At 43.7% G+C, this 15,015-nt stretch overlaps 1 protein-coding gene across 1 annotated transcript in view; it reads left to right on the top strand.

Moving 5' to 3' along the window:
• The window catches only part of TSPAN5 (tetraspanin 5), a 482,577-nt gene that overhangs the window by 426,288 nt on the left and 41,274 nt on the right, over positions 1–15,015 (top strand). The window contains exon 5 of the mRNA XM_069630543.1: positions 1,368–1,493. Coding sequence (XP_069486644.1) covers positions 1,368–1,493 — 126 coding nt within the window. The remainder of the gene's footprint in view (positions 1–1,367; positions 1,494–15,015) is intronic.

Genomic DNA, 15,015 nt, shown 5'->3' on the forward strand with positions numbered 1-15,015 from the left:
AACGCTGTCCCTTAAGCTCCTAGGAACAAGGATGTGAAAATTTGCTTTTATATCATGAAGCTTGTTTTATGCTCTTCTGCGGGTCTTTAGTACCACAAGACTATATTGGTGCTTCATTCAATAAATGCCCAAATATAATGTAATGCTCATGTGAAGGAAGCAGCTATTGAATCAACAAACATTATATGATCAATGTTTGCACCACAATCCATTGGAGCCAGTGGATCCTAGAAGTGTTATCCTAAAACTTTCTAATTTCAGCTGTCCTTTGTGTTGGGCACAATTGTATTTCCTGGACGGTCTCACCCCCATAACTGCAATGCTGTTTTAGCCATCATGTCGGTGAGAAGAATAAGTAAGCTGGGATCTCCATATGATGAACTGTGTACTCTTTTTCTCTGCAAGGTAGTCCTGTGCAGATTGCTCAGTGTTGTGCCTAAGATTGTTTTAGGTTTTTTATTGAACCAGGAGATAATTGAACGTCTTATCCTACGCCACCTACATCCTATGGGAAGCTGCGACTTTATAAAATCTTCATCAGAAGACTTTTCACATTTTCTCGATCTTTGGTAACTAGAAAACCCTGGCATTTGCTTTGGATCCTGGCCAAGCCTTGGATTCCAAAACCTCGATCTAATGTCCATTCTTTTTGATGGTTGCGCCTTAGTGTTACACATTAGTCTAATAAACCATTGCCTGAAAGTATTGACTTCCTTCCGTTAGTTTCAGGGCTACAATGGCAGCACTCTCGAGGCATGCCTATTGTAGAGGTTTGCAGAGCTGCACAGTGGTCTTCTCTCCGCCACCTTCTTCTTTTGATCCCAAGGTTGATGCCCATGTTGAATAGGGTCATTGGAATACTATTTAGCCTTCAGCCTGTTAACCCCTTTACTGCACCATGCATTTTCTACCGTGCTACACACATGTAGTAGTTAATGCATACAGAACCTGTTTGTGACCATCATAGCACGAGGAAGGTAGCGGCAATCCATGATCTACGCAGTGAAAGGGTAAAAATGTGAATGTTGGAGAAATGGTACTTGCAATGATACTTGCCTACTCAACCTAGTTTTCCCTGAGGTGTACCCTTTCATTTTTTAATACCCCTTCACGAATGGTCCAGAGGGCAAAGATCAGGGGGTGTAGCTCCAAAAAGGCCTGTCCCGGGGAAGTGGAGTGTTGCTAGGTACGTTTAGTGGAGATTTATACCCACTTTAGGCGCCTTCAGGATTTGAAGACTGCTTGAATTTGAGAAGCTGGGTTATATTATTGCTGCTGATGGGAGTCCATCGCGTCATCAGTTCTCTAGCTATTCTAGGAGTGTCCTCTGAAGTGGCTGTAACTTCTTCTTATCCTTCTTGCTTTAGTGGCAGTGCTGCGGGGCCTTTGGAGCTGATGACTGGAACTTAAACATTTACTTCAATTGCACAGATGCCAACGCAAGCCGAGAACGCTGTGGCGTGCCTTTCTCCTGCTGTACCAAGGATCCTGCTGTAAGTCTGCACTGGAGGGGTGCCTTGTATTTTGTGCCTTTTTTTTGTACACCTGGTCCTGATACTTTCCCCCCTCCGTTACAAATTGGATACGGTGTGTGGTTTAGGAAAAACAGAGTGAGTGGGCTAACCAGCTTTTACGTAAGTGAGAAATTGTGTACTCGTCCCACTAATGTGCAGCTCTGATGTTGAAATACATAGGTTGGTTTAGCACCCCCAGTTTCTACAGATCAACATGCAGTTGCTCCCTGAAGCTGCTGTGGTGGCATTTAAAACACTGCAGCATGTATAACAGTACTCCACATAGATTTCTTTTTTAAGATAACTTGACATCCTACGCTCCTGCATTCCTGTGCTGGGGTGTGGCAACCCTCTGCTTCAAGCAGTGTATAGATCCATGTTCAGGGTGGGAGGGAAGGGTAAACGGCTGCACTGTCCAAAGCCGTTTGCTCGGGTCACTTTTTTCAGAATCCTTCTGGTGAGTGGTTTGGGAAGACCAAACCCATAGTCTGTGCACAGTGTGCACTGAACAAGTTCGAAACGCACTCAAGGGTAATGTAGCAGAACATCAGGGCTTCAATAGTATGGGAGTGGACTGGTGTCAAGGTAAGCTTAAGCTCGCACAATCGCACAACAAAACACTGCACATCCTATACTATTTATTAACAGTATTGCTAATGTAAAATCTAGTTCTTTTAAGTTTTATAGGTCCGCAAAATCGATAATTTTTATTGTTTTTGGCATGCACTTTTCTTAAGTGAACCCATCTCACTCCTTAAACCAGTGTAAAGGCAGTTACAGAGATGTAAATTACTACACTTTTTTTTTATTGTTCACTCCGAGAGAATAGTATGGGTACAAAAGTAGCAACAAAGGTTAATTTAGGTGCAAGTAAACTACCATGGGAAGTTATGTTGTAAGTGCAATGTAGTGATTTATGACTAAAATGCATTTAAAAATCACCAGAACACTTTGTAAATAATTGGATTGCTCTGAAGACTCCAGGACCTCAAGGGGTGCAAAGGAAAAAGTGAAGTTCAAGGGAATTGTTTTTGCCACTTTTAAGAAGTTTCAGAAGTTCTTTAAAGTTTGTCCGTAAGGTTTATTGGGACAAACCCAATAGTTAGTTAGCACTTATGGATTGAACTACCATATGTAATACTTGTACACCTCCTAGGTAAGAGAGGAGACAGCCCCTCAGCTAAGGCACCTCATGGACCCCACCAGATGATTTTCAGACTTGGGTGCCACACTAGAGGCCCAGAGAAAGATGGCCGCAGTTCAGTTCTCTAGATCCCAAACACATAATATGGCTGCAGTAAGAGGGGCACAGAACTGCTCTGTAGCCAGAGTCCGGAGACCCTGAAGGGGATGACCAACAACACGATTGGAGCCTGTGGACCCACAGGCCAAGAACTCCTGGTGCTGGCTGCAGTAGAAATGGCGCCAGGAGTGCAAGTGCATATTTAAGTTTTGATGGTGAGGATTTGGTCTCGGGTCTCCAATCACTAGGAATGGCGTCCCAAGGACTAATGTAGCAAGGACAATGGAATCGCAATGAAAGGGTGACCTACGAAGATGACCCATTAGGGGGAGGACACTGCAGCAGTGACAGCAGCTAGGGAGCAGTCAATGAAAACCAGCACATGGGTCACAGGCAGCTCGGATTGGCCAAACAGCAGGAAACGTTACGTCAAAGAGAAACCTAAGCAGGAGGTGATGGTGCCACGATGAAGCAGGTTGAGTAGCAGGAAGCCACTACTGGTCCAAGCACAGCAGAAGAGGGGGCAGGGGGCACCCTATCCAGGGGCAGAGGGCCCACGCACTGTTCAGGGGCAACCACGAGGACAACAAGACTTCTATGATGGCTTCAGAGGCTGCAGTCTTGGAATTCCAGGCTGTAGTGCCAGAGGGAAGCGGCACTACTATCAGGCTGACCAGCCAAACTTCCATACCCCTGGGCACACCCAGTTGAGGTCTGGGGGGTCACCTTCATTCCGCCTAAACCAGATAGCAAGCACAGGTTGCCCGTATAGTCTCTTGCAGTGTCTGCCTATACTGAACAGACATTTTGGCCATCCATCATAGCCCATTCAAAGAAAGGCCACACAAGCAAATGGCCTTAGTATCCAAAGGTTCAGCCTATATGGGCATTTGGCTACCAACATAATAAAAAGGCTTCAGCATGGTGTAGCCGAAATCAAAACTTATATCTGCCACGAGCCTGCTCCCCAACATATACTGGGTGACAGAACTCTTCCAGTACGCACAGGGAGAAAGTGGGGTGCTCTACGAGGACCCTTGCCCTGATAGCCATATGGGTTATCAAGGGCCTGCACATCCAGTTGCAGTCCCGCTGCTAACACATACACAGCTAAGAAAACAGAAAATCCAACAAAGGTTTAAGGGACTCACAAAGACACAGGCACCCAAAAAATTGAATGCTGCCCTTCTTCTATAAGGGCATTGAAGGCAGCCGTCACTTGCCCAGCCCACCTCTTAAGATAACGGGGGAAATTAACTAAAGACCAGTTTCGATTTAAGTCCCCATTCTGATGGCACATAGTTTGGTATGTGTGTTGCACTTGTCAACTGCAAAGATTTACCTACGGGTGGTGACCAACCAGCTTTAAACTTTTTTCTCAATCCGCTGATATACTCTGGTTTAGACCTGGCCACAGCACTGAATTAATCACTTCGCCCTTGTAGATGAGCTTCTATATGAAGTGGTGAGGGTGGCACGTGATCAAACTTCTTTGTCCCACTCTACCTTCAACATAATTCAGGATTATAGGGCGTGTATTTGAATGGAGTGGGTCTTTCTTCACTATCCCCGCACAAAAGGTGAAGCTTGCCTCTTTATTTTGTTTTTTGTTCACACCTAATTTTTGTGTGTAGTTTTCCCCAGGGCTCTGCACTGTGACCTTCACTTTTGCATCTGTATGTATGTCCTCTGGCAGATGACAGAAGGCCGTGATCTATTGTTCCTTAACTATGCCAATTATGTGCAAATCTTGGTTAAATTATAGGGCAGTAGAGACTTTACAACTTTTTACGGTGCAATGTAGGTCTTCTCCTGGGCATAATTTTAGGGGGGCCAGGGGTGTTTGTCCCCCCAACTTTCATGGCACACCATTTTGTCCCCATTCATTTAGCTGGGGCACCTTTTCTGCAGATGTTATCTTCCCCCCAACATTTTCAGCAAAGTTACTCCACTGGGTCTTCTATCAATTAGGGTCGCACAGAGAATAATTTTCTCTAGATTTACCCAAGCAAAACTGATGCGTATAAGTGAATGCTAATGCAGCTCCCCAGGCCATGCTCTTTTGGCCTGATTTTCTTTGGTTCTTGCCCTTCTCTATTGCCACTGGTTAGGAATCCTGGGATTATGATGGATGCAGATTTTGCTTGTGACAACAGTTCTCTGTTGTAACTACAACCTGCTTTTCTTAAAGTTGAAACCTCTTCAGACTCGTGTATGCCCACTCTGCACTACAAACACACACACACACACACTTGAGTGGGTTTTCCTCTCACTTGGACTTCGGTAACAGAATTCATTTGGGGCTTTCATCTATTTTCATGTCTAGAGTAGAAATGGGACTACAAAGCTTCTATATTGCTAAGTTGACCACACCTCACTTGGTCTGACATCACTTCACTGGTTTCTACACAGACAGTGTGTCTTTTAAATGCCTGTGCCTGGCCCACAAAGAGATGTGCAGTCTCAGCCTTACACCACTCTCATGTAGAATTCAGCGGTAAGTTTGATGAATATAACATGGCTGGTCATAGTCCTCCACACTAGTTCCCAAATTTAAAATAAATGCTTTTTTGTCTCCGCTGCTAAATCCTAGAATTTTCTACCTATTTGTACAATGAAACTAAACATATACCTTTTAAAAATAAGTAATCCATCTTGGTCCTTGGAAAAACTAGGCTCCTGGGCATCGTTCCTTCCTTTTTTTCCTGTTACACACACATTGGCAGGGTGTATCTGATAGCAAAGCTCTGTGGGCATCAGACTTCTTATCAACCAGAGGCAACAGAGGACCCAGTCCTCCCCAACCTGTGGGCACAGTTTTGTTGCAAGCCTTAAGGATCCCCGGATTCCAGAGAAAGCCTTGCTGAAATACCTTTCACAAAAGGGCGAGACAATGGGCCACACTGACAACAGACCACCCTGGAGGCCTGTTACAAAAGCCAAATAATCAATCAACAGCTCAAAAAGTGCCATTGGAACTCAGAAGTCTTAACTAAACTGCAATCTTTGGACACTTAACGGAGCCGCTGTCGAGCTGTATTGGTTGTAACTGCCCATCTGCACTGTCCCCCAGCTTCAGCTGTTAATCTCCTCTAAATCATCACCTTCTCCATCAGGTCTTCAGTTGTCTTGCTAGCCTGCCGGAACCATTGCTGCCCAATCGGAGACTGGTTACTTTGCAAAGTTCCAAAGGTTCTACAACTTAAGTTCGGGACCAACAAAACTTGCCCGGTTACAACCATAGACGTACGGAAATGGCTCCTATTTTTAACATTGGGGTTTACCATAGCGGCAGGACTGTATTCTGCTCAGCCAGTCAGTAGCTGATCTGACGCTCCCATTCATCCCTAAGCGCCCAGTTGAAAGGTGTGGATGCAGTGGCACTACAGGGTGCTGACTGGGGTGCTTGGTTGTCAATCAACTTTGAACCTTGCTGGTGACTCTAAATAGGAGGGTCACAACTTTAGAACACTTAAGACTCCTTCATAAAGATCATTTGGCTGCAACTTAAATTACATTTTACTTACCTTCTCTGAATGATCAAGTACTATTTTCTTGCTTTTCTTTCTTTTTTGGTATAACCTTGTGTCCATATTCCCATAGAAAATGAAATCTATATATACAGAACCATCCTTCCAACCTCCTAAGAGTTATGTTGTAAGAATGGGAGGGTCATCAAGTCCCATGCTCAAACCCTATAAGTTACAAAGTCCAAAGGAAAAGGCAATGTTACCAAAATCATTCAAGAGAAAAAAATTCCAAAGGTTCCAGAAATTCTTTTTAATATGTTGTACAGCCGACACGTGTTTCGACCCCTGGTCGTTTTCAAGGCTGTTTTTCATATAAGGCCTATGCATTTCGGGTTGGAAACCCTTCCTCAGGGCCTGTGAACTTATATATTTATAAATGCATACTGTTTAATCTCTTAACAAAGATAATGGTAATAGTCAGAACACCCATAATATTCATAATTAGACAATAGGAAACCATATGGTAGTTTGAAATGGTTGCCAAATGGAAGCATCATTCAACAATCAAGTGTAAGTAAAAGATACACATACATTACCAATATCAGCATATGGTTAATGTTTGGATAGTTCATCATCAAAAGAGTTTCATCAATTAAGTTGGGTCATAGGGAAGTTGCAAAAGAAAATAAGACATATGAACATACTGTCAAAAAATACTAATAAAAGCCTAAATTGTAGCTGCTGTTATTCTAGTATGAAGGATTAGTCACTGACCTGCTAATTGCATGTAAAAAAACTCCACTAGAAAGTATCCCAGAGCAAAAGCAATCATCCGTGTCTAGTGTGAAAGTTAAAAAAACGTGTCATGTGTAACTGTATAAAGGTAATATGCAAGGAAAAAGTTACTAAAAAGGGGAAGAAAGAAAACTGGCGAGGTTCATTTACCTGAATGAGTTCAATCGTGTTAGTTGCTGGCCGCAGTTACGGGTGGCGAGCAGGTAAAGACTGATGCTCTATCTCTGAAAGGCTGCACAGTGTGGAGTTGCCAAGGTAGCAGTAACGCCTTCAGTGAGGTCACTGATCTAAAGAGGTGGGTAACGAAGCGGTTGTAAACTAATGCTCGTACATAAAATTCAAAAACAAACGCGGTTAAAAAAAAGTGTCAATTACCCGAAATATTATGAATGATGCGAGCGGCAGGCTGCCGTTGTAGTGAATGAGCACAGAAGCAGAGCAGGACACGCGTCTGGTGTCTGCCTGGCTAAGCTTGTAAATGCTGCATTGAAAACAGTAATAACTCGGATACCTACATATATGAGAGAGAGAGAGAGAGAAGAAAAAACAAACAAAACGGACATGTTTGAATGTGGTTGAAGAGCACAGCCATCACCAACCCATTATGCAACCACCCTGTGACTAATTTCGGTACTGCTTGAAAGTAACACAAACTGCACTCATGTATTAGACGCTCTCTCTCACGAGCACCATTTAGTGTGCCCTTTTCCTGATCAGCTGTATGCTCTGATCTGTCTGCTCTGACCCCACATGTCCTCCAATGTTCACCATTGTTATTACTGCCTTCAATCCCCCTTCTTGACATTAAACATCCCTCAGGTTTATGTAAAATGGATTGATCTAAACATCACTCCTCTCCTATTTCCTATTCCACTCCTCCCTGGTCTCAGCGCCATGGTGGTGTCACAATATGCCACTCATTTCAAATGAGTCTATGCATTGGAAGACAATAGCAGTGTGACTGTTAGTGTGAAAGTCGAGTCGCATGTATGGGGACATATTCTCCCCTGTTGATCTGTTTCTTCTCTTGCCATTGTGCACCTGGCCACCCTCTATTCATTCGGGCCCAGGTACCTGCTCACCCTGCCACCCTCCTGCACTGCCTCCAGGCCCCCATCTGCACTAGGGTTCTGTATCTGTACCCATACAGTCCCCCTCCCACTTTTCTTCTGCACTTATCAGATATACCTTTCTGACTAACTTTCACCTGCCACTTGCTGGCTGCACTACCATGGTTTATCGCCCTTATTTATTTTTATTCTATTTAATATTTATTTGTGTTCTCTCCTCTGCCTTGCGCTTTCCACTCCCCCCCACACTCCCTTCCATGCACTTTTCCCCTGTTTTCCTTTTCTATGCACTTGCGCTTTCTTAAATGTCACTGGGCCTAGTAAGATTGCGGTTTTTCCTCCCTTGTTCCCCCTCCCTTTTTGCCTGGTCATGCTCTGAAACCCTTTTGTACGAGCGCAATCTAAATAAAATATTTTATTTCATATGTATTGCACTCTCTCCATAGGAACATGGTATAGCCATTGGACCAGATTCATATAAAGGGTTCTGAAGGGATCATGTCTGCGTACCTCTGGCTGTACCCCACTACCTAGGTGCCCTTTGTTCAATAGACATGTTCCCAATGAGGGACCATCTGGGGACAGCCATGTAAACTACCCAGGGATACATAAGTACTCTAGTCCTAGCACTAGATGTGCCCGATAGATCTTTGTTTCCTTGGGAGTGGTAGAAGAGGGAGAAACGCAAACTGCAACCTATGCATATTCAATTTGATAGAATGGATCCCTAAGGCAGCCACCCTGCTGTCTGATTGACAGCCAGGCTGTGTGAATGGAGGAAAACTGCATAAAAAGCAGGTCTCTGGGACTGGAAAAGCAGAGTCGCCACTGGAACGAAAGAACTGACGAGTAGCTGATGGAAGAGGACCCCTATCACGACTGAACCGCCCGGTGAAGCCCTGCTGCAGGTCCGAATCCTCGAACTCCAATGACAGAAGGTCCTCCAGTAATCTTCTTCCCTTGAGCTGGTGGGATCAACCAGTTCACCCAAACTTCAAGCCAGGACCCCTCCTCTGCTGTACAGAGCTACAGTGGGCCGGATAGCCAGGAAAGTCAGACCCTGCTTGGGTTTTAAGGAGCGCACCTTTTATTTGTTGCTTTCCTCTGCTGCTGGTTTCTTCCCTGGGTGGTGTAGGACCCTCCAGTCTTCCGATTTCGTGTCAGTCTGACAGTCGCTTCAGGAACCATGAGCCTGCTTGAATTACCAGGAACGTATGCCCCACCTACTGCTTTTTCTCAGATTTAAAGTACTGTGCAAATAGTTGTTCGTTTCATTCCGCTGCAGTGAAAGGGTTTGAAATCTTTCTCCAAGCCGGGCGCTTGTCCTTCTCTTCGAACTAACTTTTGTGCCAACCAACCTCATTCAGAATCCGTGGCATGAACTTTACCGCGAACTACCCTGAACCGTGTGATCTTGAGCAAAAGACTTTTGTCCTATTGACAATGGCCCTAAGTCTTTTCTACCTGATTCTATCACTGTAGTTACTCTTGCTCAATTGCCATGAGTACTTACCTGTTGGTGTGGTTCAATTTCTATTAACTTTGCCTTTCCCTCCACTTTTAAATTTCTAGAGTGCCATTTTGCCCCCACTTCATTTTGTGAGATTAACTTGTCTGGAACTTATTGGGAGTGGTGTATTAAGAGTTTAATTTTTAAACTGCTTTACTTTAGTGAGATGTTATAAAACTGATGTGTAAATAAATGTATGTTCTTTTACTCAGAAACCTTGAGTCAGTGTTTGTTTGAATCCTAGTAATTGCTGTCCTTTGTGTAACTGTTGATACTGTTCACTTGCTCTTAAGATAAGTCTGGCTGCTCAGCCACCGCTACCACTTTACTGTGTAGTACAGGCTTGTACCAAAGGTGAATTTGTATGTACTGCATATAATTCTGCCTAACACCTTCAGATAGAAGATTCTTCTGAGCAATAAGTTTATCGGTCCCAGGCACTTCATTTATGGCATGAAGTGCTCTTGACAACACTGGAGTCTGTTATGCAATCTCTCACCTACGAGCACCATCGATGGTAAGGAAGCGGCACATTGGTTTTTGAGATAATTGAAGGTTAAGTATGAGAGGAGTGGAGAGACCCAGAGAACGCTATCCTTAAGAGGCACCTGCCTAACTCTCATCAAGGAGGAATGCTATTCCAGCAGAGAAGGAAAGGTGAGGCAAAAGTAAGCAGAGACCCGAAGGGAAGCGAAGGTTGTGGACTGCATACAAGCCACATAAGAACTGCTGGTGAGGCTCTGTTACAAGAGCAGACCCTGACTGTTAAATCGCAGTGAGTAACTGGAGGAAGGAGAGTCTGCGCAACAGAATATAACCAGTCGTGCAAGCTGGAACTTGATCTCAAATGTTTCTACAGCTATTAATGCTAGAAAGTGTAACAAGGAGGGCAGCATGCTCAGGCTTGATGGAAAGTTGTGAACGACACTGACAAATGGAGTAATGTTAGATATTGGAACTTACGTCCTAAGTTGCAAAAGACGGTGATGGCTTGTAGAAGACGATACTGGAAGTTGAAAGCAGCCAAAATAATTGTGGTTCAGAACCCAGTGACAAACAAAAAATGAAGATGAGTATTCTGTACAATCTGCCTACATGCCAGATTTATTTCAGAAATAAAATATTGTAACTTTGTTTACGTTTTATTGTATTGTACTTTAATTGTATAGCGCCAAGTTTAGCCTTATTATAGTCTCAAAGTGCTGTTAGTGGCAACGCCCTCGGAGAACCCATGTCCATAGTGTTGGAGTCCTGGAGCACGATTATGATGCGTTTATGCATTTGGCCGAAAAAAGCTTAGCAGAGCTGGCCAAGCTCCGCCAGAGAAGCTACCCATGCGGTCAGGTATGTGGTTAGAAGCTTAGAGTAGGGTGGCATCAGTGCTAGAGGCTCGCTATGTGTTCAGCATGCCTGAATTTGCCGTAGGCCTGCACTGCATTCTGGTGCCAGACTGTTGAGGCACAGTCTGGTGTAAGTACGTGGAGAATTTATGTGAACAGCATGACCACATTTTTGGCGTAGTCCTTGCTGTATACTGATGTGTTTGGGTAGCCAAGCCTGCGGCCATTGGAGTGGTGTATCATATGTACCTTTTTTGCCATTGGTGGCACTTTGTTTTAGGGCGCCTGCTCAAGTATTTGGCTGCTTCTGTCAGTACTTGCGGCTGTTATTAAAAACAGTTAGCAGCAGCGACAGTCTATGCTCCAACTAATTGCCACAGGAGGTGCATGGATTGTGCTTCCAGTTTTTTCTGTCTGGGTCAGGTGGCGAGTCTACCCAGGTATCGAATGCTTACAGATCATTTTTAAGGAGGTATCTTTTCCAAGGGCTGTCAGTCCTATGGTTCGTATTTGCGCAAGAACTACCTATCCCCCCTCCCCCAATTTCCTATTCCTTCTAGAGCGATGTTGAGGTGGTTCATGATTGCCCTCCTGTGGTGTTGCACAGGGGACTCCCACCTGGCCTGTATGATTGTGATGGCAATGGTTCTATCACAACACTGTGCTTCTACCACTATTGTTGCAATTTGCTTGTTTCCTATCCATGTCGTGTGAAGTCATTCACCAATCCTGTGACATTGCATATGTGGATGCTGTGAATCAGTGTTGCTTAATGGGAGACAAGGTCATGATAGGTTTATGATGGTATGTGATCAGGGTCGCCACGAACACAGGCAGTGCCGTCGGGATTATGGAAAGGTCGGTGACACCACGCCGGCAGCCGGCAACTCCTGTGGAGACGGTTTGTATATTCGGGATTTAATTTTTTTTTCCTCTTTCAACGAAGCAATCACAAATGATAATCACTATGCTAATGGGCCATCATTTCGAACTGTACATGAATGTGATATCCACTAATAAACGTGAACAATTGATGAATATGATAACGTATCCTCCACTGGTCATCACTGCACAGGTAAATTGCAAAAGGGCAATTTGGCCGAACAAGTGTTTTTTAAGACGATCTGTGAAGCAAAGCTCAGAGATTTGCGATTGAATTGATGTGGGATGTTTTTCACTGGTGGGGAGGCGCTGACTCATCAACCGCTCTGTGTGAAAGAATATGAAAAGGTGGGATGCTGAAGAGGCCTTTGCCACTAGAGTGAAGAGTGTGTGCAATAAATAGCGGGTGAATTTATTCAGATGGGTAGATTGGAGGGTGTTCATAAGAGACACATTTTAAATCATATTCTTTAAGAAACCAGAAGCTAATGAAGTGCCATCTATTTACTGAAATCGGACTTCTTTTGGACACACCAAGATATAACCACGCTCCAGAGTTTATAATCTGTTTGATGGGGAAATACCAGTTCAAGCCAGAAAACCAATGTGCTGGCTGGTGTAATGGGTCAGAAGGAGGGGAGTGGAAAATAAGATTTGACATCTGAGCAGACTCCGAAAGGTTCTCGTCTACATTTTACTTTACCCACCTTGCCATGGGAACCCACCTTTCCATGGGACTGCTTCATAACTCAACTGTGACCTAAAATAAAGCTCTGTGTTGATGTGCGATTGAAAGAAAACCTAAAGGTTGCTGATCAAAAAGATGGTGGGGTCAATTATCTATTTTAAATAGGGAGAGAAAGTATCCTTGGGAAACCCCTCCGGCTAGTTTTGATCTGAGAGGTGAAAGAACCTGTTTTTACGGATTAATCTTTCTCTCATAAAGGAAAGCATGAAAACCGTGAAGTTTGATGCCATGGACATGTTGGGCCACAGAGCGCAACCTTTTAGATCCTGGCGGTCTACAGCGTCGTAAAGTGTGTAGGTCCAAAAGGCCATGAGTGTGTTGAAACAAATACACTATTCTGCACCTGCTGCATGAAGAGCGTTGTTCCATAAAGCCACAGAAGCATCACCTCACCAAGGCCGCTTCATGAGTTTGGACACTACCAGTTGGAGAATCATTTACAGTTGTTAACAATAGGGTGGTGTTAATAACACCTCTAGGATTCTTAACAATTTCTTTGGAGAAGCCACCACATTCTGAAGGTTTACCTCTATATGCTGGATAATCGAGGACGCTCTGGTAAAATGTGGGTAGAACAAGAAACGAGGAGGACTAAAAACCTTTTTGTTGTTTTGATGTTTTATTTTTTTAATAAGCCTATTCAAGAGTACCCTGTTGTGTACTGAGAAACTGTTACAATGTCCTGTCCCAACTCAATGCTCATTAAGTGATAACAATTTTCTGGCCTTGACAAAATGACAGCAGCAAAAAGGAATTGGTGCTTTAATTAAAAAAAAATAGAGGAGATCCCATGTTAGACTTCAGGCAGAACATTGTACAAAGAGTAAGACAACTTCTCAGAAATAACACATTCCCCACACTTTTGATAGCCATTAAGTTGCATAAGGAACGTGTGATACTATGGTGAAATGTGCAACCTTTTAAGCTTTTCTAATCTTACCACTACTACCCGGTGCTAGCCGGCTCCCCCTAGTAAACAAACCAGGATTTTGCTGAATTGGAGGCATTTAGTGGCTTGTATCTTAGTACCAAACCAAGGCCAGAACCTATTCAACTTTGAACATTTCAAGCATCTACGAAGAAAGGTGCCTCCAGCTCTGCCAATGCTGTCCCATAAGAAATGTTTCTTATGATCGGGTTGAGATACTTTGCTCTGTGTCTTGGAATTAAACTGATGCCTTTTTTGAATGCCCCATAGTCTGTGCCAGGTACCCTTTAGTGCTTCGAGGTACCCCTCAGTTCTCTGTTGTCCCTCTGCCTTTTTCTGTTGTAGGAGGCCAGTTCCTTGGGAGAGTTAAGGTTCTTGCGTATGTTGGCGATCAGACTTTTGTGTAAGATGTTCACGATTTAACCATTTCTCTAGCCATTGTTAAGTGCATCAAACTGTGCTATCCAATGTAAAGGAAAACACTGTACATGCTCAGCGACAGAGGAGCAAATGAGGCCGACAAAAGGATTCATACCCCTTTTGGAGGAGATCTGGGGGGAGTTTGGTGTTGACACATTTGTTTAACTTGCATAACCTCAGTCCTCATACCTTAAGTGATACATGAGTTCAATACCTTTTTATGTATGAAGGGATAAGTTTCACTTTACAAAACAAACCATAATCTGATCTGTCATGTCGTAGTCCTTTTGCAGCGTGATATCGGCTATAGATACACGTGACCCACCATCCACCCAGTTGGGACTTTTTGTCGAACTGTCAAAATAGTAATTTACATAGTTCTCTGTGTACAAAACGTCCAAATAATTTTTTGTGCTGGGCGATGTCAACTAAAAGGCTTGCTACAGGCCTCCCCCCACCACCATTGGGTGTATGTAAATAACCGCAAATGTATGAAATTATGCATATTTGCTCTGCATTGTATCTATATATACACCATATATGCCTGTAACAAGTAAGACTGCTTTCAGCGCCGCGATGCCCCCGGGCAGATGTGCGCTATACAAATCCAAATAAATAAATTGTCGATGTGCATAATGTATAGCCTTAGAAACAAAAGTACCTGCGCTATTGGATCCAACCAAAAGATGACCACAAGTGCTGAGCATGCAGATCTACAGCGAACGCTAAACTACTGTACAGATAAGTAGTCCGTTTTGTTCTTAATACTTTTGAGCATCTAGAGAAATGTGTAATGCAAATCGTTGCTGTGCGCTTTTGATTTTGTGATTGAAGACTGGGAAATATGCAATGGAGACGACCCCAGTGTGCTAGTCACCAAATAAATGTAAAACCTTTAAGGCTGCCCTCCCTGCTGAACTGCCAGTATGTGTGCCAGTTGTTGGCTGTAGGGTCACAAAAAACTATCAAGAGCCAATCCAGATGCCCTTGTGTTAGGCGCGCTATATAAATAACAAAATAAATAAATAAATCATCTCTGCCGTTCCTGCCTGCAATCATCTACGCTGTCTTTTCTCTACAACTCAAGCAAAATCA

This window comes from Ambystoma mexicanum, chromosome 6q (genome assembly GCF_040938575.1).
Source record: "Ambystoma mexicanum isolate Mex_15411 chromosome 6q, UKY_AmexF1_1, whole genome shotgun sequence".
Classification (NCBI taxonomy): domain Eukaryota; kingdom Metazoa; phylum Chordata; class Amphibia; order Caudata; family Ambystomatidae; genus Ambystoma; species Ambystoma mexicanum.